This window comes from Stegodyphus dumicola, chromosome 3 (assembly GCF_044657685.1).
Source record: "Stegodyphus dumicola isolate Sdum_Otavi_A_Nest chromosome 3, ASM4465768v1".
NCBI classification, from domain to species: Eukaryota; Metazoa; Arthropoda; class Arachnida; order Araneae; family Eresidae; genus Stegodyphus; species Stegodyphus dumicola.
In genome coordinates, this window is record NC_140770.1 from 196,993,866 (window position 1) to 197,018,558 (window position 24,693).

The 24,693-nt window shown below is 31.7% G+C and overlaps 1 protein-coding gene across 1 annotated transcript; it reads left to right on the forward strand.

The window, feature by feature from the left end:
• RhoGDI (rho GDP-dissociation inhibitor) lies at positions 1 to 24,671 on the forward strand. The gene is made up of 5 exons (XM_035348988.2): positions 1 to 156; positions 6,454 to 6,625; positions 12,080 to 12,163; positions 15,948 to 16,088; positions 23,575 to 24,671. The coding sequence occupies exons 2-5, from the start codon at positions 6,454 to 6,456 to the stop codon at positions 23,769 to 23,771; spliced, it is 594 nt and encodes a 197-aa protein (XP_035204879.1). The 5' UTR covers positions 1 to 156; the 3' UTR covers positions 23,772 to 24,671.
• Positions 24,672 to 24,693: the final 22 nt, after the last annotated feature.

Here is a 24,693-nt window from a genome sequence, read left to right on the forward strand (position 1 = left end):
AGCACATTCTGTGTCAAATTGCATTTTGTTTTTTGTATCACTGAAGTTCCCTGTCTGCTCTACTCAGGGGTGTGAAGTTATCACAAACTAGTGTTGAAGCGGAAATATTTTATCTTCGTTTCTTCCTAATTTGGAAATTTTGTTTTCCTTAGAAAGGTAACTTATAGAAAATGCTTTTGAAGTGCTGCTATTTTAAAAATTACTTTAGTTTCTTTATGTTTACGGAACGTTAAGATCTAAGTTAAGCCTACTATTATACACTGCTACAGTGTTTGAAACATATATGTGTATTTGCTGACTTCCTTTACACTCCCAATCTTTAACGGTTTCAGAGTGAGATAATACTTAGCCTTAAATTCAAATTAATCGTGTAATAAATACATGTGTTTCGAGCGAATCTGACACAAGCATCGCACAGTAGCAAAACATTGACTGTTTTTCTGGATTATGTACTCAAGTCAGATTATGTGGAAATGCATGGAGTTGATCTATAAAGCTACCATGAGTCTCAGGCTAGGATTTTTGCCTCATTTCAAAGGTTAAGTCACTGCACTTTCCATCCTCCTTTATCACAGCTGATATTTAAAAATGTTCGTATACATAATGCCAGTTCAACTTTGAATAGTTGACATACGTATATTGTTTTGGCATTAAGATTACTTTTGTGCCATCATCTCTTTCTATGTATATATATACATTTAAGGCATGGTATATTGTGAAATTTGATTGGTATATTGTGAAGTTAAAAATAAGTATAAGAAGTTAATATAATTTCAGTAATGGATCATAATTAATTTTCATCTGGCTTAAAAAGTTATTTCTTGCTACATTTACAGTGTATTTTGAATCAAAAATGAAAAAAGAAACTGTTAAAATTGTATTTTGAAGATTTATTTTGGTTAAATTTAGGATTGTACAGAATTGAGCCTCTTGTAGAGTGACGGAATTAAACATTAGCAAAGGCTTGGTTAAATGTTAAGGTAAAAAAAAAAAAAAAAAAAAAAAAAAAGATTATTTTATTAAGAAAAATTGTTATTTTATATTTATTTAATTTCTGGTTCATCTTTTTTTAATGTTCATTGAAATGTTATTTGGCTGTTGTGGAAAAGAGATTGTCTTAGTAATGTTATCTAAGACTTAAAGGTTTACTAATGCTTATACTGCAGTTGGACATATCAGACATTCAAGATTGGGCCAAACAATTTGCGATTTGTAAATATGTGCAGGTAAAATTGTAAATATTCCTCTTTTCCCTGTTTTGTAAACTGCTGTCATTAGATTGATTGATTTTGGATTAACTGCATATTTTGTGCCCCAAGGAGTCTAGTGTCCTTGCATCTTTAATTAATTGAATTATTGGGGCGTCAACTGAACGAGAAAATGCAGATGTTTTAGGAGAGAAATGAACAGCTCCCTTATAATCTAAAATTTATTTTCTGTTTTTTTTTTTTTTTTTTTTTTTTTAAATTTTGGATTTAAATAAAATATTTCTTTCTTGAAGCTGTACATATCATTAGGTTTGCCATTCTTATCTCTGCTTAATTATAAATGCTAACATTTGCATTTAGTAAAAAGTGATACTGTTTAAACTAAATAGTACTTATGTCTGCAACAACTACCACATTTGATTTCACAAAATAGCTTCAGTGTTCAATCATTTTGCTCCAGATTGTCACGAAGTTATTTTTATCTTATGTGCAACATATGGAAAATTATTAAATTAATATTTGTGGTACTTCTTTGTTATAGCAGCCTCCGAGTTTGAAATGCCTATCATCCAACATATCTTACCCAAATCTGACTGCATGTTCTTATACCTTGCCACGTGGTCATATATTAGCACCAGCTGTATATTCTTATACCTTGCCATGCAATCGTATGTTAGCACCATGTTGCATTTTAGCTCTTGCCGCATGTTCTTATATAATTTATTTTTGATGAAGTTTTTGAATTCACATTGTTTATTTTAAAACATATTTGTTGCTTTTTTATGCTGTATGTGTGTGTATATGACGTTAACAATCTTTAATTTACCAAGTAATGAGGTGAATGCCATATAATTTTTCAAGAAAGGGTTCTTTTACCTGATAAATGAGTATGCAAAAACAGTCACAACATGAAAATTTAATGTTAAGGACAAAACCATTTGGACATGCAGAGTTAAGAATTGCAAAAAGAAGGGCCTCCATGTTGGAAATGGGTTCAATGATTTCAGAATATTGTTTCTCACTGTTACTAGATTTATGTTTTCTTAGGCAGAGGAGTTGATGTCCATCAAATGATGTAACAAACAGCTTAATATGTGTGAAAGGGCTGCATGCGATAAAATAATTTTAATAAGGATAAGCATTCTTTAAAATATTCGGAACTACTCGTATAAACACCATCGCCTGGAGACAAATTTCTCGCCCTCTATGGTGCCATATTACTATCTAAATTTTTTGTCTACATTTTGAACTTTAAGCCAAAATGTCTTCAAAAATGCGGTTTTGAATACACAATTTAATCTAAAAATCTGAAACAAAAACCAAAAATATGTTTTAACTTCAAAAAACATCACAGAATTGCACAATCTATGCAGCGAAGGAATCTACGAACTACGTACACCTCGCTTTAATAAATTAACATAACAACAATAAATTTCAAGAATACCATGTAAACAGTGTTCTGTTTAAACTTTAAAAAACATCAACGAATTGCATAATCTAGGCATTGCACACTAATCAGCAAAACAAACTAAAATAAATAAATTTCAAACAATTAAAAAAAAATGAGGTTGATCTTTACAATATGGTAACTGGTAGTTTGGCGACATTTTGGAGGCGATAAAGGTTACTACCTGGGACTTTGGTAATAATGTGAGCAGTACTCAGTTCCGATTACGCATTATTTTGTGTGAGGAAAATGAGAGATCATGGGATATGTCATGTGATATTAATGGACGAATTACGGTTCTTTAATCGGAAAAGGTGGGAAATCTGGAAATTTTGTATTTGGCTTTATTCTGTGTTGCGTGAAACAGTGTTCATGAATTTTTGGATCCCATGGCCTTAACTAAAGTGAATTCGAAATGGGTATTTATGTATGTATTAATTTAATGTATGTGCTCATTTATATTTTAAGTAGTGTTTTTGAATTTAATTATATTTTAATTAAATGATAGTTATTTTGTGAATTTTATGTTTGTAGGAATTTGGTATACGTTTTAGTTGAAGTAAACGTGCATGGAAATAATTTAAATATCTGACACTAAGTATTTGTAATGGTTGCGGTATGAATTCGTTGGTGACGTGTATAATGTAATAGATGATTTAGAGGTAAAAGTTTTTGGATATTTTATTTATTTTATATGTGGAAATGTTCATATTTGGAAAGGGTAAATACTTTTTCGCGATCAGGTAATTTCATATATGTTCTTTTTACCGGGTTTAAAGATTGAGAAAATTGTCGTGTATTTTCGTGAAATTTTTCTAATTTATGAGAAAAAAGCAGTGTACATGGATATAGTGAAGAGTGTGCGCAATGCCATTTTTGTGCAATTCTGGGATTTTTTTTAAGTAAAAATAAGTCGGCGTGTACATGGTTTATGTGTATGTGTTATTTTGAAAAACGCGTAAGGAGTATGGTATTGTGCACTTTTTCCCAATTTTGCAGTGAATATTTGTCATGATTAAGCAGTTTTTGTTAGATAAAATTTCTAGCATAAGTGTAATTCGGCTAGTAGATTGTTGGAAGAAGTGTTCAGTAGATAAAAAGAAAAGAAACATGTCTTTACTTCGTGAAGACAAAATGGTGGCGGGAAAAAAAATAGAGGGTTGCTGTAGGAGAGTTGGTCGCCAAATTTTCTCCAAAAAAACGCCAAGTTACCATAATGTAAAGATCAACCAAAAAGGGTGACAGAAATTCATACTAAAAAAACAATGAACATAACATTCTACAAAATAAGAACAAAAATAAAATAAAATGCACTTAATATGAATGAATGCTTCTTTGAACAGCAGAAATACCAATTTCAAACATCACCAAAACGATTCCACCACAAATTTGTTAAAAGCATCTTTTCCCGTTTCAGAACAACGATGGGAAAATATATAAACCACCAAATAAAACAGAAAATCGCATTTCCTATTATAAGTAGGCAACATAGCTTTAACATGCCGCCACGCAATCTCTATCGCATTTATATGACAGCCAGACTCACTATCCACAAAACTGGTACTATGTTTCACAAATAAATTTTCAAAATTTTCTTCTCCTGAATAGTTGTAGAATTTCCAGGCACACGATTAAAATTTTGCCAACACTTCTTTCATTGCATCAAAAATCACTTAAATACCTTATACCACACGAAGCAACTAGCAACTGAAACCACTATAGTAAAATCCAAGTTTCCACGTAAACAGGGTTGCCTTAGAAACCAACTTTGCCACCAAAACCATCGCAGAAGACACAATCGCGCCCAAAACCAGTGCAAAACACATATTGCCTTATTTGGCGACCTGAGGGCACATATAAGAGTAGTACCAAATATTCTTAGGAAACGACACGTGAGTATTATTGTATAATGTGTTGTTTATGTTTACATTTATGCTTCAATAGCTTGGTGAAATTATAGCTGAGATCTTGGCATAAATCTGAAATTGCCAATTATAGTTGAGGCTTGCTATATAACACCTACCTAGATTATTATTAAAGTATTTATTTGCAACTCAAAAATATATAATGTAAAGTTAAGGTATAAGCAAACCAATTAAAAACTATTATGAACCATGGAAAAGATCATCCAGTTGATGCCACCAAAAATGATTTTGTAGAGAGACTTGGTTGATTAGACATAGCAAGAATTTTTATTAACCCGTGAGAAAGCACGTGGGGTGTATCATACCCCAACCCTACATAAAAGTAGAATATTCCTAACTTGTGAAACTGAAATTCTGTGCTGTATTCAGTAGCTGAGTTTCTAGTTGTAGTTGACGTTTAGAACCGCTTTTTCTTTGCCTGCATGTTTCAGAAAAAGATTTATCGGTATTTTGTTGAAACCTGGGGTATGACACACCCCATGCGCCTGTCCGCGTAAGTGTTTTTCTGACTGAATATTTAGTTCAGAAATTTATTTGTAGAGTGTAACAATAAATATTTCTACTTGCAAGTGATTTTAAAATACTTGACATTAAATTCTTAAAAATTTCTAACTGCATTATGATAAAAAGAATGACTCCCTATGAATTGGAGATGCAACGCCTGTGAGATTTACTACAAATATTTGAAAGCAATGAAGATTGCATTTCAGAAACTGAAGATGAAACTATAAATATTTTCTACACTGTTTTGGTTTAAGATAAAACATTAATTCCTAATGTTCCTAAAAAAAGGGAAAACTGTTCTTATGCTTATATAACAATCATACTATAGATGATAGTATTGGAGAAAATAAAATTTCAGGAATTATATGTTTTTATAATATGACTAAAGGAGCATTGGATACGGGGGATGAAATGTCAGCCAATTATTCAATTGCCAGAATAACCAGTAGGTGGCCAGTGGTAATTGTCTTTCCTGCATTGAAGGTTGCTGTAATAAATGCTTGAATTATATTACATTCAACCGCTAATCCACCAACCAGAAACAGAAGTCTGTTTTTGAAGGACTTACCATTACAATTAATGAAAAAAAGTATTGAACAAAGAATCAGAGATTAAACTTTACCAAGAAACTGACGTACTGCATGCAAAACAAAAGCAGAACTTTCGACAAAGAATTAAAACGAATACATGAAATTCGAAATAACTAAGTATGAAAGATGTGATAAATTGCCCTCGCGCCAAGGACAGAAGGTAAATGCAATGTTTAAAATGTGAAAACATTCTGTGCCAAGAACACATGAATGTATTTCGTTCAAAGTGTGAAGAAATAAAATAACCATTGTGTATTAGAGATGCAATGAAACTTAGAGGCATGATGTTTATTTTTTTATTAATCTTAACTCTAAGATTATTTTGGAAATTAAGTTTTTGAAACCCAATTATTATTCACGTATTTATAATACACGAGAACAAGAAAAACAGCTTTAAAACTAAATAAAACTATTTTTATCATATTTTAAATATTGGGGTATGTGATACCCCATGCGCCCACTCTAGTAACTTTTCTTGGGGCGACTTCCGCCGGGTTAAACAGTTTCAGCAAATGGAAATATACATAAAGAGCTCTGAAAAATATTTTGACAGGATCTAATAAAACTTCATTTTACCTATTTTTATTAATGAATATCTTAGACCTTTTTCTATGCCTGTTGCATTTGTAATAATTTGTTGTTATTATATGACAGCTTAGAAAATTATATGTTGTAAAAACTGATTTCCGGGTATTATGTTTTGAGATTAATTTTATTGAGAATTTATTTTTTCTTCAAAAACTTTGAGTCCTTTAAAAATTTCAATTTTTTTTAAATAGATGTCTGATGGTGATAAAGTGTCAGATATACATGATGAGGAGGATGTTAATTATAAACCTCCACCTGAGAAGTCATTAAAAGAAATTGTAGAAGCAGACCAAAATGATGCCAGTTTACAGAAATATAAAGAAGCCTTGCTGGGACAAGCGCTTAAAGAACCTGTAATTGTTGGTAAGTCTTGAAACTTTTATATTTCCATGTTCATGCAGTACAGGATTGGCATTTTTCTTCATGTTAGTGGAAGAAATCAATTCTTTAATGTATTTATGTTATGTATGTACTATATTTTATTCCTATGTACTTTTGTTATATTACTAATTTAAATAGTTTCATTTTCTATATAATTTAACTAACCTTAGTTGTATGCTTGCAATTTTCTTTTTGGGTAGTATATATAAGAATATGCATTTCTCTGCACTTGCTATGAAATATTTTTTCCATCTGGGACTTTTAAGTTCATATCAATAACAAAAATAGTAAACTAACATAATTATTTAGAAAAACTAATTTTCAATACTTTTGTTAAGTTTCTCTCTTCCAGGATGGAGGAATTTGAATTATTACAAAATTGAATCTACATCAACAGCAGTATTAACATGCACTAATAGCCTCTGTTTTCATAAACTAACATTCATTAAGATTACATTATTAAAGAAAGTAAGAAAGCAAAATATCTTACGTTATAAGCTAATATGCATCAAATGACAAAAAATCTCAGGTTTAATCCTAGTATCCGGTGCACACGGGATTTGGCTACTTTTGGCGACTTTATGATGAGCAGTAAACGGGTCATTTAAAGAATATAGTTATATCTAGTATATATTATGTACGAGGGCCATCCAGGAAGTAGATTACGTTTCCGTCTGTGTCCGCTAGGGGCGGGGCTAGCGCGGCCATCTTGGGGTCAGAGCGTTGCGCAGCTCAGTCTGCATCTAGCCGTGCTAGTGAGAGGTTCGTGCTGTGCTCCGTTCAGATACTGTGACGGTTTGAAATGTCTGCGTTAATTGAAAATCCCGTGAGGTGCGCTCAGTAATAAGGTTTCTGACTGCAAAAAACTGTAAACCGATAGAAATCTATCGGCAGCTTCGTGAAGTGTATGGGGACAACATTATCACTGAAGGTGGAGTGCGTCAGTGGGTCATAAGATTTCAAAATGGCCGAACCAATGTTCATGACGAAGATCGAAGTGGGAGACCCAGCATAGTGACCGCCGAACTTCTCGAAAAAGTCGATGCTAAAGTCCGTGAAAATCGAAATTTCACAATAACGGAACTTTCTTTGAGTTTTCCACAAATTTCGCGAAGTTTGTTGCACGAAATCATCAGCGAAAAGCTTGGTTACCACAAGTTTTGTGCAAGATGGAAGGCAATAAGAGGTAACGAAGTGGTTGAAGGCGCAGGCGGCCGAATTTTTCGACGAAGGAATTTCCAAGCTCGTACATCGCTACGATAAATGCCTTAATTTGTATGGTGACTATGTAGAAAAGTAGTATTTGAGTGTGGCTTTCATCTGTATATAATAAAATTTGTTTCCTATACTTTGTTTATTTTTTTATTCCAAAACGTAATCTACTTTCTGGATAGCCCTCGTATATACACACATAATATATATAGTGTATAGTAAGTAGACGTTCTTTGGATCATTTTTGGTGTTGGCGATAATTTTCCAAATCGCTCTAAGGCTGCACCGTATACTAGGATTTTACCAAAATCTCATGACCTGATAAAGCCGGTCATGCCGCTCAGAGAGTTAAATCATAATTTTCCATCGATTTTTTTTTCAAAAAAAATTATTTAATTACTTTGCATTTTATTGCTAAAATTATAAAATTATTATTATTTTTGTATAAATACCATTTTTATTGGTAAATTTATTCCCTTTAGGAGCCCTAAGGGAGCTTTATTATTCATTTCTTCCAGTTTTTTTCCCTTTTCATTCATTTTTTTTTATCCCATCTTCTTCCACTGTTCTGGAAGAAAACCAATCTTGATGCAGCATTTCATTCTATTTTATAACATGTTTGTTTTTAGTGCTTAAAAAATAACTTTATTTTACTGAGTATTCCTTTTGGGGGATCCACCACCGATGTCGCAGTAAAGTTGCTGAATACTGGTAGTTTAGTCTGTGTTTCAAATCTTAGGAAACAGTCTGGCTGCATGGTCGTTTTCATGGTTGTCCTCATATGTACAAGCCAATTTTCCTTAATAAGTCCTCCACAAAGGCACCATCCTCCCCTTGGGCACATAGCCCTCAAGCGTTTTGCGAGAATCAAATAAACCAAATCGATCTTAATTTCTTTTTGCTCTGCTTTTAAAAGTATGAGTTTTGTATTGTTTCGTGTTTTGAATAACTCAATAAAATCAGATGGGGGAAGGCTTTAGGGTATTATGCATAGTTTAAATAGTGATAAAAGGGTAATTAGTTGTCAATTTTTGTTCGGCTTGACATGGTGGTAAATCAGCTGGCTGAGGCCCAAATTCAAATACTAGAGAAGACATTATGATTTTTTATTATCAATCTTCACTTCTCATCAGGGCTATAGAAAGATAGGCTAGTTTATCTCTTTTAGGGAAGCAATGCTTGCATAAACCCTTTTGGGGAGTATGTTGGGTATTATGTTTTTATGTAATATCTCTGTGTTGGAAATAACTTCTCGCCCATTGACCAAAGTTTTGTAGTGTGGAAACTTAATCTTTATTTCCATAGCTTTGGAAAAAAGAGGTTTCTTTTATTTTAAATAAAATTATAGCTGAGGATACTTTTAATTTTATGAAACTACTCTGATATGCACCCTCAAGTCGCCAAATTTCTCACTGCCATATTACTATCTAAATTTTTTGTCTACATTTCGAACTTTTATCCTAAAATGTCTCCAAAAACGCAGTTTTCGCACATGCAAAAGCTATATTTTGAACACACAATTTAAGCTAAAAATCTGAAACAAAAACAAAAAATTTAGATAGCAAAAATGTAAAATTTCTAACCAAAAATTTTTGACAAGAATCCATGTACACAGCGACATGTTTTAACTTAAAAAAACATCTACGAGTGGCACAATGCAGGCAATGAACGAATCTACAAACTACGCACACCTCGCTTTAATAAATTAACTAACAACAATAAATTTCAAAGAATACCATGTACACAGTATCCTGTTTAAACTTTAAAAAACAATCAACGAATTGCACAATTTAGGCAAGGAATGAATATACGATCTACGCACTCCTCGCTTTAATAAAATAACATAACAAATATCAATTTCAAAGAATACCATGTACATAGCATCCTGTTTAAACTTTAAAAAAAATCAACGAATTGCACAATTTAGGCAAGGAACGAATATACGATCTACGCACTCCTCGCTTTAATAAAATAACATAACAACTATCAATTTCAAAGAATACCATGTACACAGCATCCTGTTTAAACTTTAAAAAAAATCAACGAATTGCACAATTTAGGCAAGGAACGAATATACGATCTACGCACTCCTCGCTTTAATAAAATAACATAACAACAATCAATTTCAAATAATACCATGTACACAGCGTTCTGTTTTAACTTTTATTTTATTAAAAAACATTTTATTAAAAAACATCTACGAATTGCATAGTCTAGACACAAAACAACAAAATAAACTAAAATTAATTTCAAACAGTTCAAAAAAAACAACAACGACAGAAATTCATACTAAAGAACCAATGAACATAACATTCTACAAAATAAGAACAAGGATAAAATAAAGTGCACTTACCATGAATTAATGCTTTTTCGAATAGCAGAAATATCAATTTCATACCGCCTTTAACATGCTGCCACGTAATCACTATCGTATTTACATGACAGCCAGACACACTATCCAGAAAATTCATACTATGGTTCACAAATAAATAAAATCACAAATCCCTACTTCTATCATGCACTGCCATTAAAAATAATCTCCCAGACCCTCTTTCCACACTTCCAAATACCCACTACCCCTCAACAGGATAGCCACAATGATATTTCCTTTTGCCGAACTTCAATTCAACAACTACCATTTTATCTTTCCCTCCCATCTTCTCAGACACAGAGGCGAATCAACGAGCTCCAGCGAAAGATTTTTCAACGTCAACAGGGTTGCCATAGAACACGCAATCGCGCCAAAAACCAGCACAGATTACATATCGCCACATTTGGTGAAATTAGGGCGTATATCAGAGTTGTACCAATTTTATATTTAATAAGTATTTATATTGAAAAAAAATAGCATCCTTGTGCCATTGCTACCTGTTGTAATATGTGCCGCAGTACAAGAGAAAAAAGTGTGATGTTTTACCTGTTTTCTGTACAGAAATATTCCAGGTAACGAAAAATGGTTTCCCAGATTAGAAAGAGTAAAAATTTCAGTGTATTGAATTAATGAAACAAATGCAAATTAAATAGTCTCTGGATAACATTTTGAAGTGCATTGTAATCAGATCATGATCTAAAATTATATGACTTCTGGGAAGTAAAAATGTCAAGTGCAAGTACACTGAAATGATGGTGTTCAAAATTCAGCTGCATTCCTGTATTTTAAATATGTTATTACTGGGGAAGAAACCTCTTGAAATGCATCTGAAGAACTAAGATTTTGCGTGTTATGCTTTGAAAATATTCGTATAGTTTCTAGATGTGATTATAGTTCATAATTAAATGAAATATTAGACTCTTAAAAATTCAGTTTCAATTAGTTGGAGAACTAATTTCATACAGAAAACAACATATTTATTGATTTCAATCATTAGATGGATAAAAAGCTTCTGTCTTTGATTCTGATTACTCTTAAATTATCGGAAATCTAAGTCAAAGTAGTTGCATCTTATGTGAAAGCTAGTGTCTTCATACCCATTATTCTCACAACCACATTTTTCATTTAATCATCTCTCCTTTTTTTCTTTCCTATTTCTCTCTCTCTCTCTCTTTTTTAATTTTGTCGCATTTAATATCAAATTTATTTCCTTCATAACAGATCTGTTATGAAATATATATATATATCTATATATTATTTAAGTAAACAATTTAATTAATTGCAATAAATTGCCTAATACTTGCCTAAAGCTGCAAAGTAATAAAATAATTTATTTTCTAGTAGATTGTTCAGTATATTTTCTCCTTTGACAAAAGTAGTTTGAATTTCTATTGAAATGAAGTAACTCATTAGCATATATAAAAAAATGAATCTTGATTAAATTTAAGATGAAAACCTTAAAAAGGTACAATTAAAAGTGAAAACGTAATTAATAAACCAAGTAATTATCATTACTGATCGGAAATTAGTTGACTTTTTAAGGGGAACAAACTAACTTCTAATCAGTTAACAACAATTAATAAATGTGAAAATTTCAGCTTTATAAATGCATATCTATATTCATGTTAAATTTTCCAGTTTGTATGTATGCTCTTTTCTTACAAACCTATAAACACAGACTAGAATCCTTCACATTATCAAGATTATGCGAGGCTATCATCTGAATTGTTTCATTTAGTTTTATTCAGCAAACATTAAAAAATCTTTATTTTGTATGTGTAAAAATAATGTAGTACAGACAGAGTTAAAATATGATAGTTGTATATTTCAAGTGCTGTATTGTTTTCATGTAGAACCTGATAATCCCAATCGAGTTCTGGTGAAAAGACTGGCTTTAGTTGTGGAAGGTCGTCCAGATGTTGTTTTAGATCTGACTGGTAAGACATAGTTTTTGAACAAAGTATACAAATTTTATCAAATTTAAATGGAAAACGTGATGTATTTTATATACAAAGTATGCAGCATTTCATCACTTTTAGAATTGCTTAAAAGAGGAGCATACCAATTTGAAGGATGAATTAAACTCAAACTTGATGACTTTGATCATATAGGAGAGTTGTAAGCATTTTGAGGGTAAGAGATACTGTTTTTCAAAAGGGGGAATATTATTCTGCTTCCTTTAGCATAAATTTATTTTACTAGCAATCAGATTTTAACATACCATGTTTACATTATTTATATTTAAAATGCTACAAACAGTTTAGTTACAGTATTTTTAGAAAGTTGGTTAATACAGTCAAAAGTTGTTAATTCGGACACCCATAATCCGGACCTCAAAGCTAAAAACTTTCTGTGCATGCGTAGCGTTCACGCATGCGCATAGGCGTTTACGCGTGCGCGTAAGACCTTTACGGCTACGTGATGCTAAAGCAAAGTTTAAAGTTTAAAGAAATTAAACATTTAGCAGTGGTAGCAATGAAAGCTCCCTGAGTTATGTTGTGCAGACATTGAAGACAATAAAAGATTTCTGAACTTAACCAATTTATTAACAATATAATAAAAAATAAAAACACATAAAATAAATGTCAACAATATTAGAGTATTAGGAAAAACACAACATAATCATCATTCAAATATTTTTACCTGTACTCCAAAACACTGGCATTCTATACAAACAAAAACAAAAAAAAATGAAAATGTCCTAAATAGTGACTATGCAGCCTAAAAATAAAGCAGGCTACCCATTCAATAAGTCCATAATCAATGGTCAAGAAAACACCTGAAAAATTTAAATGTGAAACCACTTAAAACCGGCCTAACTTCGTTTGCACAAGGAGTCGTCGCCGCTCACGTATTTTTAATTCCGTCCTCATTGAAGAAACATGGACGCCGCCCACGGCAGTCACTCACAGGATAGCCCCCGGAACCGAAGAACTTCAATCTGGAACCATCATCTCGCAAACTGGAATCAAGGCATCCTTTCACCGGACTGCATGCATCCTTTTGAAGGGGCTGGAAACCGCTCACACACCAGCCGGGAAACCAGGAACTAGAAGGGTTGAGCCAGAGCGACGCGAGATACTTATAGCAGAATTAGGAATGACGTCATCTCACGGCAACCAATCAGCTATCGGCACGAATCGGCTTTTCAGATGATATAACATGATGTTTCGTTTCTGCATCTCAATTAGGTTGAAACAGTCCGTTCTCAATGCAAACAGTGGCAGCAAGAAAAAGAAGTAGAAGTAACTACTATATTATATTAAAATAAGGACTAAACTAAATAAACATTTCAAGGAGGAGAGATGATGCATTAAAAGGTTTAAAAATAAGCTATATTTTCCAACACTACGAATATACATGTGCGCATGCGCATAATACGTTTATGCTTGCGCGTTTAATGTATAACTGACAGTATAAGCTAAAACTATCTAATTATCTATTTCAGTTAATGTTGCAGATTGCGTTGTTCCTTAATCTTCGAATTGGGTCCGGCTTATTATTTTTTGCAGACTGTTAGAGCAATTTTATAAAAGTAAGCTTGTATTTTCGATTATGTCAAATAGAATTTCCGATATATATTTACTAATATGTAAATTATCTACAAAGAATGATCTTAAAAGAGTGATCTTAAAAGTAGAATGGTAGAATGAGTAAAAGTAGAATGATCTTAAAAGAGTGAATCCATACTAGTAAGTTATACAGTCAAAAGTCGTTAATTCGGACACCCATAATCCGGACCTCAAAGCTACAAACTTTCTGCGCATGCGTCGTTTTGACGCATGCGTATAGGCGTTTAAGCGTGCACGTAAGACCTTTACGGCTTCGAATATGAGCGTGTGCATGCGCATAATACGTTTACGCATGCACGTTTAATGTATAACAGACGGTATAAGCTAAGCTAAAATTATCTAATTCAGTTAATGTTGCAGATTGCGTTGTTCCTCAATCTTCGAATTAGGTCCGGCTTATTATTTTTTGCAGACTGTTAGAGCAATTTTATAAAAGTAAGCTTGAACTTCCGATTATGTCAAATAGAATATCCGATATATATTTACTAATATGTAAAGGATCTACAAAGCGAAAGTATGTTTTGAAGTCCATTAAACAGAAAGTGGAATTGCTGCAAAAAAGTGGATAAAGGCATATCCTTTGATTATCTAATCATTCCGAAATATGTTTATCAATTTCACGCTGCTCTGCGGGGGGGGAGAGAAACGACATGGCGAGCAATGAATTGGAAGTTGATCTGTCAGCACTATCCTTATCTTCAGGGCAGATGTTTTTATTTTATTTGGCTTATAATTCTTTACTAAATGTAGTATTTCATCTCAATGTACTCGGTCTTTGATATGATTTAAATCAAATTCCTCGTCATTAAAATTCGCTTCCGATAGTGAAGAAAGTGACATAGAGGTTATTCAAAACGAAAAAATTTCGATTGACAAATTAGTCGGTATTCTCGACACAGCAATTATAGGACTTGAGCAGCGGAACTTGTAACTGAACAAGAAGTTATGTCTGTTTATAGAATTAAAGAGAAAGTATTATCACATAAAACGAAGCAACTTAAACAACTTACATTGAAAGAAATGTTTAATAAAGTAAACAAATAAATATTAAGCTTTTTTTTTTTTTTTTTTTTTTTTTTTTTTGTAAATTTTGATACCCTTTAGATCATAATTGCTCTTTATTTCATAAATTATGGTTTCTAATCCCGAAAAATCGATAATCCGGAATCACCGAAGTCCCGACGAGTCCGGATTAACGACTTTTGACTACTGTACTTCTTTTTCTTTGTCTGTTGATTCATTAAATTTGAGAAAATGAAAATATGACTCATATTTTGGACAGTTGTTACAAAATCTTAACCTGCATTTTGAAAATGACATGAACGTTAAATTCTTTATATAAAGTTAATTAAAAAAAAAGTCTTATTAGATGGGTTTAAATTTTGTTTGATATTATAAGGGTTTTGAAATAATTCCAAACTTCATATACTATGCAGCTATAAATGCAAAATGAATTAAATTAGTCTGTACCCATGTAAGAAAATAATGATTCTCAGTGAAATAAAGTTCTCAAACAGAAAATGATTAAATCCCAAATAAAAGAAAATATGAAGACTATTTTGAATACATTTGTAAATGTTACTTGCTTAGAAAGAAATGTTTATTTAAATAATGTAGAAAATATTCTTGTGTGCGTACAGGTTCGTAATAGACTGAATGCCCAAGTCCGATAAAAAGTTAATAAAATTTATTCTTATCACAAGAAATATAACAAAGCTGGAATTTTTCTCTGAGATATTCTTACAAGTGTTCACAATATCAGGCACTAATAATTTGTAGAATGCAAATACGTTAAATAGAACGCTATATCAAATAGCTATACTTTAAACTACTAGAAAGTTAAAATATAACGTAGTTCAAAGAGAGAGAGAAAGCTAATTCAGTTCTTGCGGATCTAAAACAAATCGAAATAACAGTAGCCAAGCAACTGAGCTGATATGTTTCTGTCCAGCTTTTAAAAGCTTTCAATCAGTCATGAGAGAGTTCTAGTAATTTCTTTGCTTCTCAAGATTTTTGGAAAGTAAAAGAGTAAATTACAGTTACAGCTAACACAGTAGTCAATTATATTTATTCAATTTAAATATAAATAAAAGATATAGCCATTTATTCAATGTTAAGTGCACATGCTTTTATATTTTTGCTTTTATAGGTGATCTTGATGCATTAAAGAAGAGAGTTTTTGTGGTGAAAGAAGGTATACAGTACCGCATTCGAATAGACTTCTATGTTCAGAGGGAAATAGTGACTGGTCTAAAATACATTCAGAAAGTTTTGCGGCATGGCATACAAAGTATGTGATTTATTAATATGAAAAGATAGACATTTCTTTAAACAAGTAATAATGGAATTCTTTAAAATTATGTGTGTTGAAATGTGAACCTTTTAGTCTGTTTTTCTCTTGATAAAAATAGGTATACTTTTTATTTTTACAGTATGTTAATTTTTATTTTTCATCTAATTCCATTATATTTACAGTCGTACCTCTCAATAAGGGACACCCACAAGACCAGATGTTTTGTCCCGTAAATAGAGATGTCCTTTGTTAAGAGGTAAATACATGCCTAATTCAGAGGGGTTGGGACCAACAGAATTAACCCTTAAATAGAGGTGTCTGTTACAAGAGGTATAACTGTATTTATTAAAAAGTGTAATTAAAAAAAAATCGGGAGAAAAATTACGTTGTAATTAGTTGGTATGCGTTCATCGTGTTACACATTTCAATAGGCATAGAATAGAATTATTTAATTAAGCACTGTATGCATTAAAAGCAACTATCATTTCTGTTATTCGGACTGGATTCAGAAATGTGTGTATGTATTTATATGTGCATTGTATGCACCACACACATACATTTCTGAATCTGGTCTAGATAACAGAAAAGTACTGCAGTTATTGCTGATATTGCAATAGAAGAATCTTTGTGCCCTATATTGAACTCCGGAGCAGTTTCATTGTTTTATTGTCATCATCATTATTATTATTTAATAATATCCTAAAGGCATTCATTCCCAACCCCCCCCTTCTTGCCGTATGACAAACATTCTTGGGACGTTTTATTAGATCCAAAAAGCTTTTACTAGAGCATATTTAAAAATTATAGTTCTTTAAATTCAAAATCAAAAGGGGATTTAGAATATTTTTGATTGCCCCTTCCAATCCACTTAGTACTAAGATATAAAGGGGGAAACTTTTTACAAATTTTAAATTGAATCTGTAGTATGAAAATGCTGCAATATTTAGATTTTGTAAATGCACATAAGTAAGGCCTTAGTGTAGCTGGATTCTAATTTAAAAATAACGTTGCTTGATATTATTTTGTGCGTAAATATTTCTTAAACTAAAATGTTAACATATTTTGTGTTATAATTAATGTATTGAAATAAAGATAGGCTAATTTCTTATGTCACCTCACAGTTTCATTTAAGCTACTACTTTTATTTTAAATTATTGTAACTTTGGAAAGAATTACTCGAATTTTGTTTGAAAATTTCGCAAATTATTTTTATACCGAAAATTCAAATTCAGTTCTTTGATCAGCATTTATATTTCCTTATTGCTTAACCTTATTAATATCAGAAACTTATTCTAAAATGATTGTTCATTTTTAATTTTAATTATGTTCAAATGTAAGCATTTTGCTCTTCCATTTGTCTATGACCTTTGAACGTGATGTCAAACTTGAATATCTCAGTAAATGTTTGTCATATGGGAGTCCAACATTTTCTTTTTTGTTTTAGAATGACCATAAAATCTTATTAACCCTCTGAATGGTGCTGGTTTTGGGATCTGTCATCAAAATCTGTATTTAAACAGCATTTATTAGCTAAATATATATGATTATTTACTATAGTCTCAATTTTTAGGAACTTGCATTCATTAAAATGACATTTATATTATTAATGTAAGAAAGCAAAAAATCTTAAATTATAAGGTAATATGTACCAGATGATAAAAAATCGCATGACCAGATAAAGCTGGTCATGGTGCTCAGAGAGTTAAATATAACTATGAAGAAGGAATGCCGTATAAAAAATTGTATTTTATAATTTTTAACGAATTGATAAAGTCAGTTTTGCTGTAATAATTTGAGGGGTAAAGAATTTTTGTAACTGAAATTATATATGTATGATCAAAATGGAATGAAAATAAGTGCCAGGTATGGATTTCTATATGTGCAGGTGTGTTTAACCTGTTGTAAAAGGCCGCCATGTATATATGGCAGAACAGATGTTACGTATATATAACAGAAGAAAAAGACTTGGCAACTTTCCTTCATAAATCCTGCCCCGTCTAGTTGAAAAAAAAATATGAAAGCAATTTCTACTCCCTTCCCTTTTTTTAAAGGGTTTTCTCAAGAAATAGCAGGCTTGTCTAATCTTTGGAATATGGTAACAGGTAGCTTGGCGACATTTTGGTAGGCGATAAAGGTTACTACCTAGGACCTTGGGAATAATGTGAGAAGTACTCAGTTCCGATTACGCATTATTTTGTGTGAGGGAAATGAGAGATCATGAGATATATCATGTGACATTAATGGACGAATTACAGTTCTTTAATCGGAAAAGGGGGGAAATCTGGAAAAAATCTGGAAATTTTGTATTTAGCTTTATTCTGTGTTGTGTGAAACAGTGTTGGTTAATTTTTGGATCCCATGGCCCTATCTAAAGTGAATTCGAAATGGGTATTTAGTGGGATTGAAAGGGGTAGTAATAAGTGTTTTTTTAAGGTTGTGCGAGATAGAAGTAAAGATTGCTTATTAAGTTTTATTATTTATTCTACCTGGTACAATAATAATATCTGATTGCTGAAAGTCATAAGTCTGTTTGGAGGATGAAGGTTTTCAACATCTTGCTGTGAATAAAAAAGTATGACTTTAAAGATCCTGAAACAGGCGCACATACGATTGCTTTTTATTTAGCGGAGGAAATAAGAAAAGTTTATCCGCCACGTAATCAAGATTCTGAAGAAGATTAGGTAAGTTAGTATTTTTAATTATTTGAGGATATTATTTTTATGCATTGTTCTAAATGTAAGGAGTAAATAAATTAATATGGTATTATTGGAAAATTGTTATTAGCAATGATTTAGTTTAAAGTAATTAGGATTGTAAGCTAATTTTTATTAATTTAATGTATGTGCTTATTTATATTTTAAGTAGTGTTTTTTAATTTAATTATATTTTAATTAAATGATAGTTATTTTGTGAATTATAGCAATTTGGTATATGTTTCAGTGGAAGTAACTGTGCGTGGAAATAATTTAAATATTTGACACTAAGTATTTGCAACCATTTTTAATGTTTGCGTTATAAATTCGTTGGTGACGTTTATAATAGATAATTTAGAGGTAAAAGTTTTTGGATATTTTATTTATTTTATACGTGCAAATGTTCATCTTTGGAAAGGGTATATAATTTTTCGCGATCAGGTAATTTCATATATGTCCTTTTTACCGAGTTTAAAGATTCACAAAATTTTCCTGCATTTTCGTGCAAATTTTTGTAATTTATGAGAAAATAGTAGTGTAGATGGATAAAGTCAAGAGTGTGCGCAATGCCATTTTTGTGCAGATGTTTTTTTAAGTAAAAATAAGTCAACATGTACATGGTTACTGTGTATGTGCGATTCTGAAAAACGCGGCAAGGAGTTTGCGATTCTGCACTTTTCCCAATTTTGCAGTTAATATTTGTCATGATTAAGCAGTTTTGTTCCATAAAATTTCTAGTATAAGTGTAATTTGGCTAGCAGATTGTTGGGAAAAGTGTTGAGTAAATAAAAAGAAAAGAAACGTGCCTTTACTTTGTGAAGACAAAATGGCGGCGGGAAAAAAAAAATAGAGGGTTGCTGTAGCAGAGTTTGTCGCCAAAAAATCGCCAAGTTACCATAATCCAAAGATTAACCGCAGGCTTATTCAAAGTGATTGACGTGCCTTCAGATGAACAATATGTATTAGCAATAATAAAATTTAAAGGGAAATATGTGAGTTGTAGGATATTCTTGAACTGTTGATATAAAATGCAACCAATTGATTCTTGTTTCATAAAATATAGAGCATTTGCATTTATACTCTTCTTTTTGGAATCAGCTTTCCCAACAGTTTAACTAGTATTCTGTTTTATGAGGGTGATGGTGCAAATGTATGCATATTCTAAATTTTTTATTTACTTGTAGAGACATTAAGTTAATTGGAAAAGTCAGAGAGATGAAAAATTAGCAGCTGCCTTCGCCGGAAATCGAACCACGGACCTCTAAAATACCGGCTCAGTGTGCTAACCACTACATCATGAAGGCACGCTAGGAAGGCGGGAGAAATACCTTATATACTTATTTATGTATTTTTACAAACAATGTATAGTTTTGATTTGGACTGAAATAAATTTTTTATGGAGTTACCTTAAAAGCAAATATGTCAAATGCAGTATCTCAAATGGGCCAAATAATAATTAGTGTACAGTAGCATGAAAGAGAAAAGTTACTTGATGTTTTTAGAAAGATAATATATGTGCAAAATCTTACCTAATGCTGGACTTTAAAATTTAAAAAAAAAAAAAAAAAAAAAAAAAAAAAAAAAATGGAAGGAACGTAAAGGAAACCTGGATAGTAGATGGATGCATTGTAGACTTTTACTTTATTTTTCTAAATAGTTATTTATAGTTATTTTTATTTTGGGACTGGCCCTTCCTTATGTTTCCCCAGAATGATTTTTGCAAGTAAGGAAGAAACAAGTATTTAAGCTGAAGTCTGGTTAGGAGCAGGGCTGTGGAGTCGGTAGGGAAAATGACAGACTCCGACTCAGACTTCGACTCCTGAAATTTTAAAGACTCCGACTCCCTCATATATATATGTAAACATATATACATGGGTTAGAGCTTATTTTTTTAATATAAAAGAAGTAATAGATGCTACAGGAAAAAAATTGATGGCATAGCAAATTATTTATATTATTAGCATTTATTATAAAATGGAAAAACTGGCATTGGTTATTTCTAAGAAACAGTGTAGCTTTGGCAAGATCTTCTTTGTTGGAGGGCCATAGATCCGATTTGATAAACTTCAGAACTGAAAAGAGTCTTTCCAAACTTGAGTAGTAGGAAGAGCTGTTGCTGTTAGGGCTACTTTTTAACTTTTCAGGATAGATATTTAGAAGTTCTAAAAGAGGTGTCTTGCAAGCGCAATGATATTTCTCTATTTCTTCAAAGGCCGTGTAGAAATCCTGTTTGTATTTTTTCACTTTTATATCTAAAGGCTCTTGGTTCTTTATTTTCATTCGCTTTGCCTTAGCCTTTTCAGTATTATTCAAAAATATTTAAAATCTAATTCATCACTGGAAGAGGATGATGGAGACTCGATTGCAGTGTCTGCAGTTTGACTATCCTGATTCGAATTCTCCAATTGTACTGAGAATAATTTCATTCTTAATGAAAGTTCATAGATGGCTTTCTTTGCCTTTTTAATTTGTTCGTCATCCAAGCAGCAATTCTACTTTTTGTTTAATGGACATCGAAGCATGCTTTCGCTTTGTAGATCCTGTTGCAGCTCCAGAATTAAAAGCTCTTTTTGACTTAATCGAAAGTTCAAGCTTTAATTTTTATAAAATTTCTCTAATAATAACACCCTGTACAAAATAATAAGCTGAGAGGAACAGTGCAATCTGCTGTATTAACTGAAATTCCTTAGAATAAGTAAAGTATAATTTTAGCCTAGCTTAATCATGTCCTCTATACATTATTGGCTATGTATTTATGAGATTGGCAATGTCTTGCTTCTGTCGCATACTGAGAAAATTAAGCTTGAAAATGTATTAGTTTAGTTATTATACCTACATCTATTTCTTGCACATGCTTAAGGCTAATCTGAGTCCTGAATAAATAAACTCCCACATATACTTAAGGCTTATCGAGGGCTGGTGCTAGATACCACCTGACGCAGTCTCTGCAGGTCCTAAGTTCTGCTCCAAAGTGTCTCCCTAAGTTTTAAATTTTTGCTGCTCCTAAACTTTCGATCCCAGTGCTTTCCCTAAATTATAAAAAATTTTGTCTTTCCTAAATTCTGCCGCCCAGTGCGGCCATACAGCCTCTGACGCTGGTTCCGAGTTTATGTGAATAACATATCAGTTATTTTTAATTCAAATAGCACTAAATGTAATCTTTTGGAATGTGATTTTCATTAACAAAATCTATTTTTAGCTTAGAAAAGAAATATTTGTTAAATTTTTCCTGGTCAACATTTCTCAGCTCATTTAACTTAAATTTGTAATCATCGCCAAGCATAATGTCAGCATAAAAGGCTGCCATTGTTATTCAATTACTATTATAAGCAAAAATTGTTTAGACATTACTGCATGAGCCATTATTCAAGTTATCATGTGTTGGTAAACACGCGGTGATGAAAGCAAAAGATAATAATGAAGAATGATTTGCCATGTTTGGCATAAAGGATATAAAATAGTAAAATCAACGATGTTCCTATGTTGAATGTTTCAGTGTGAGATCGCCAAGCAGATACACGGCTACAGAGCCAAATTATTGGTCTCACTAAGTTATGCAAAATTAATTGTTTCTTCAATAATGAGGTATTTTATTTAGTGCCTAAGTGAAATTAAGAATTGGGACTCTCTATGTTTTATTATGGGAGGGAAAAATGCGCATGCATAAAGCTTACCAAAAAAAAAAAAAAAAGTTGTTTGTGGCTTTGGAGTTCAGATTTTAGATCATTCTTGGTATTGGATGTCCAGATCTTGGACTTTGTACTGTAGTATCCTTTTGTGACTAATAATTGGAGAATGACTATTTTATTATGGAAGGGGAAAAAAATCAAATGTGCATGCGTAAAGCATAGAAAAAAAGTTGTTTGTGGCTTTAAGGTCCAGATTTTAGATCATGGACATCCAGATCTTGGACTTCGTGCTGTAGTATCCTTTTGCCGGGCTGGGACTGTGGGGTTTGTGCCCGCGAGGATGAGGTTCTATGGACGTTGGATATCTAAACTCTGTATGAGTCCTCTAGAATATGGACCTGGGTCGGAGATCTTTCGTCTGGAGTGTCTGTAGTATCCTTTTGTAACTAATAATTGGAGATTGACTATATGAGGACAGGTAACATTCAGTCTTACAAATGCTTTGTGCTTTAGGGAAAAAAAGAATCCCAAGAAGTGTGAAAATCTTTTTAATTCCATTATTATAAATATATCCTAAGAACTGAATGTCCAGTTTTTTTTTTTTTTTTTTTTAAACCAAACAGTATTCTGTTCTAACTAGTCTGCAAAATATGCTAATTTATTACTGTTCATGTACTATCTCATGCGCTGAACTGGGTTAGGATTTGTTTTTGTCCGAATGTCCAATTTGTAATGTTATCAACCTGAAGCTTCATATCCTTTATCCTTTTTTTATTTACATAAAAGGAAGAAGCTAATGAGTGGTTGTATTCTAGGACTTAAAGTTTGGAATGCAAGTACAAAGAATATCAGTCTGAGAAATTCCAAAAACTAGTCATTCTTATGGGGAAAACTATGCAAGTAGATAAGTTTCTAAATCAGATACTAAAAAGCTAAAGGGGAGTTACAAAGGGACAAGTACAGTATTTACTTGGCATGGGTGTAAAAATGAAGCATATCAAAATATGGTCCATTTTTGTAAATAAGTCTATAAAACTCATTCCCTGTATTGAACTTGTTTTAGGTATTCTTCACACTGATCTTCCCTGAATTGTAACCTGCATATTTTGTTAACTTACTAAATTTCTTTACTATTTTATAACATAATTTGTCTTTTTTTAGATGAGAAACTTACTCACATGGTTGGAAGCTATGCACCAAAATTAGAGATGCAGTCATACTTTACACCATTGGATGAAATGCCAAGTGGGTTATTAACTAGAGGAACTTATACTGTGAAATCTTTATTTACAGATGACGACAAGAATGAACATCTGAAATGGGAATGGTCTTTTGAGCTTAAAAAGGACTGGGAATGAACTATAAATGTTTACTCTTTTTTTTTTTTTTTCCCCTTGTACAGACCTAACAACCTTGAATTTCTTCTTAGAAATCCGTGTATATTCAATATTACAGGAAAAAATTGTAAACTTTTCTTATTGGATATTTGATAAATCAAACAAATGTACAGTTAAAATAAGTTTAAAAATGAATCAAAAGCACTTCTGATCATCTATGCATCTGCTTAAAATCAAATTATTGGTATTTTCATATTTTACAAGATCTGTTCCTTGTTCGCCTTCAGTTTTTATTAGTATTGGAAGTGATGTAGATTTATTTGTTTCTTTTTACATTTGAAAGATTTATCCAGTTTTCTAAGGGTAATTGTAATGCCCTGTTAAGTCTCATGCATATCATCCATTTGCTGAAGCAGGATTATTTGGCAATCAAGATTAGTTTTTATGTGCCTTAGATAGTATATATAATGCTTAGACATTATGTGGAAAAAGTTTCTATTTGCTTAATGCTGTGTTGAAAAAGATATTGAAAGTTACACAGTTGCTCATGGAAAGATTTTTTGTAAATTATGTTTGAGACTTTTCTCAAACATGTAAAACACTAAATATTTTTGTACATTTTGCAATTACGCCTTGCCTTGCATTGCAAAATTTATATAAATAAAACTTTAAAATATTTAATTCTGCACTCTGTTTTCAGTTTTTACTTTACTGTTATATTTCAAAAGATTTCAATTTAGCATCATAATTATATGTGCAATGTTTTCCTAATTGCATTGAGTGCAATTTGTAGAAAACGTTTATACCCAGTGTTGCACTGGAGAAATTCAGCAATGTTACTCATCAATGTAAACTTATTTTTATTGACTGCGACATTTTGTACTATTTGCTAGTAATAAATGAGTGAATATTTTGCCTTAATTTTTTCCTTAAACATTAGCGT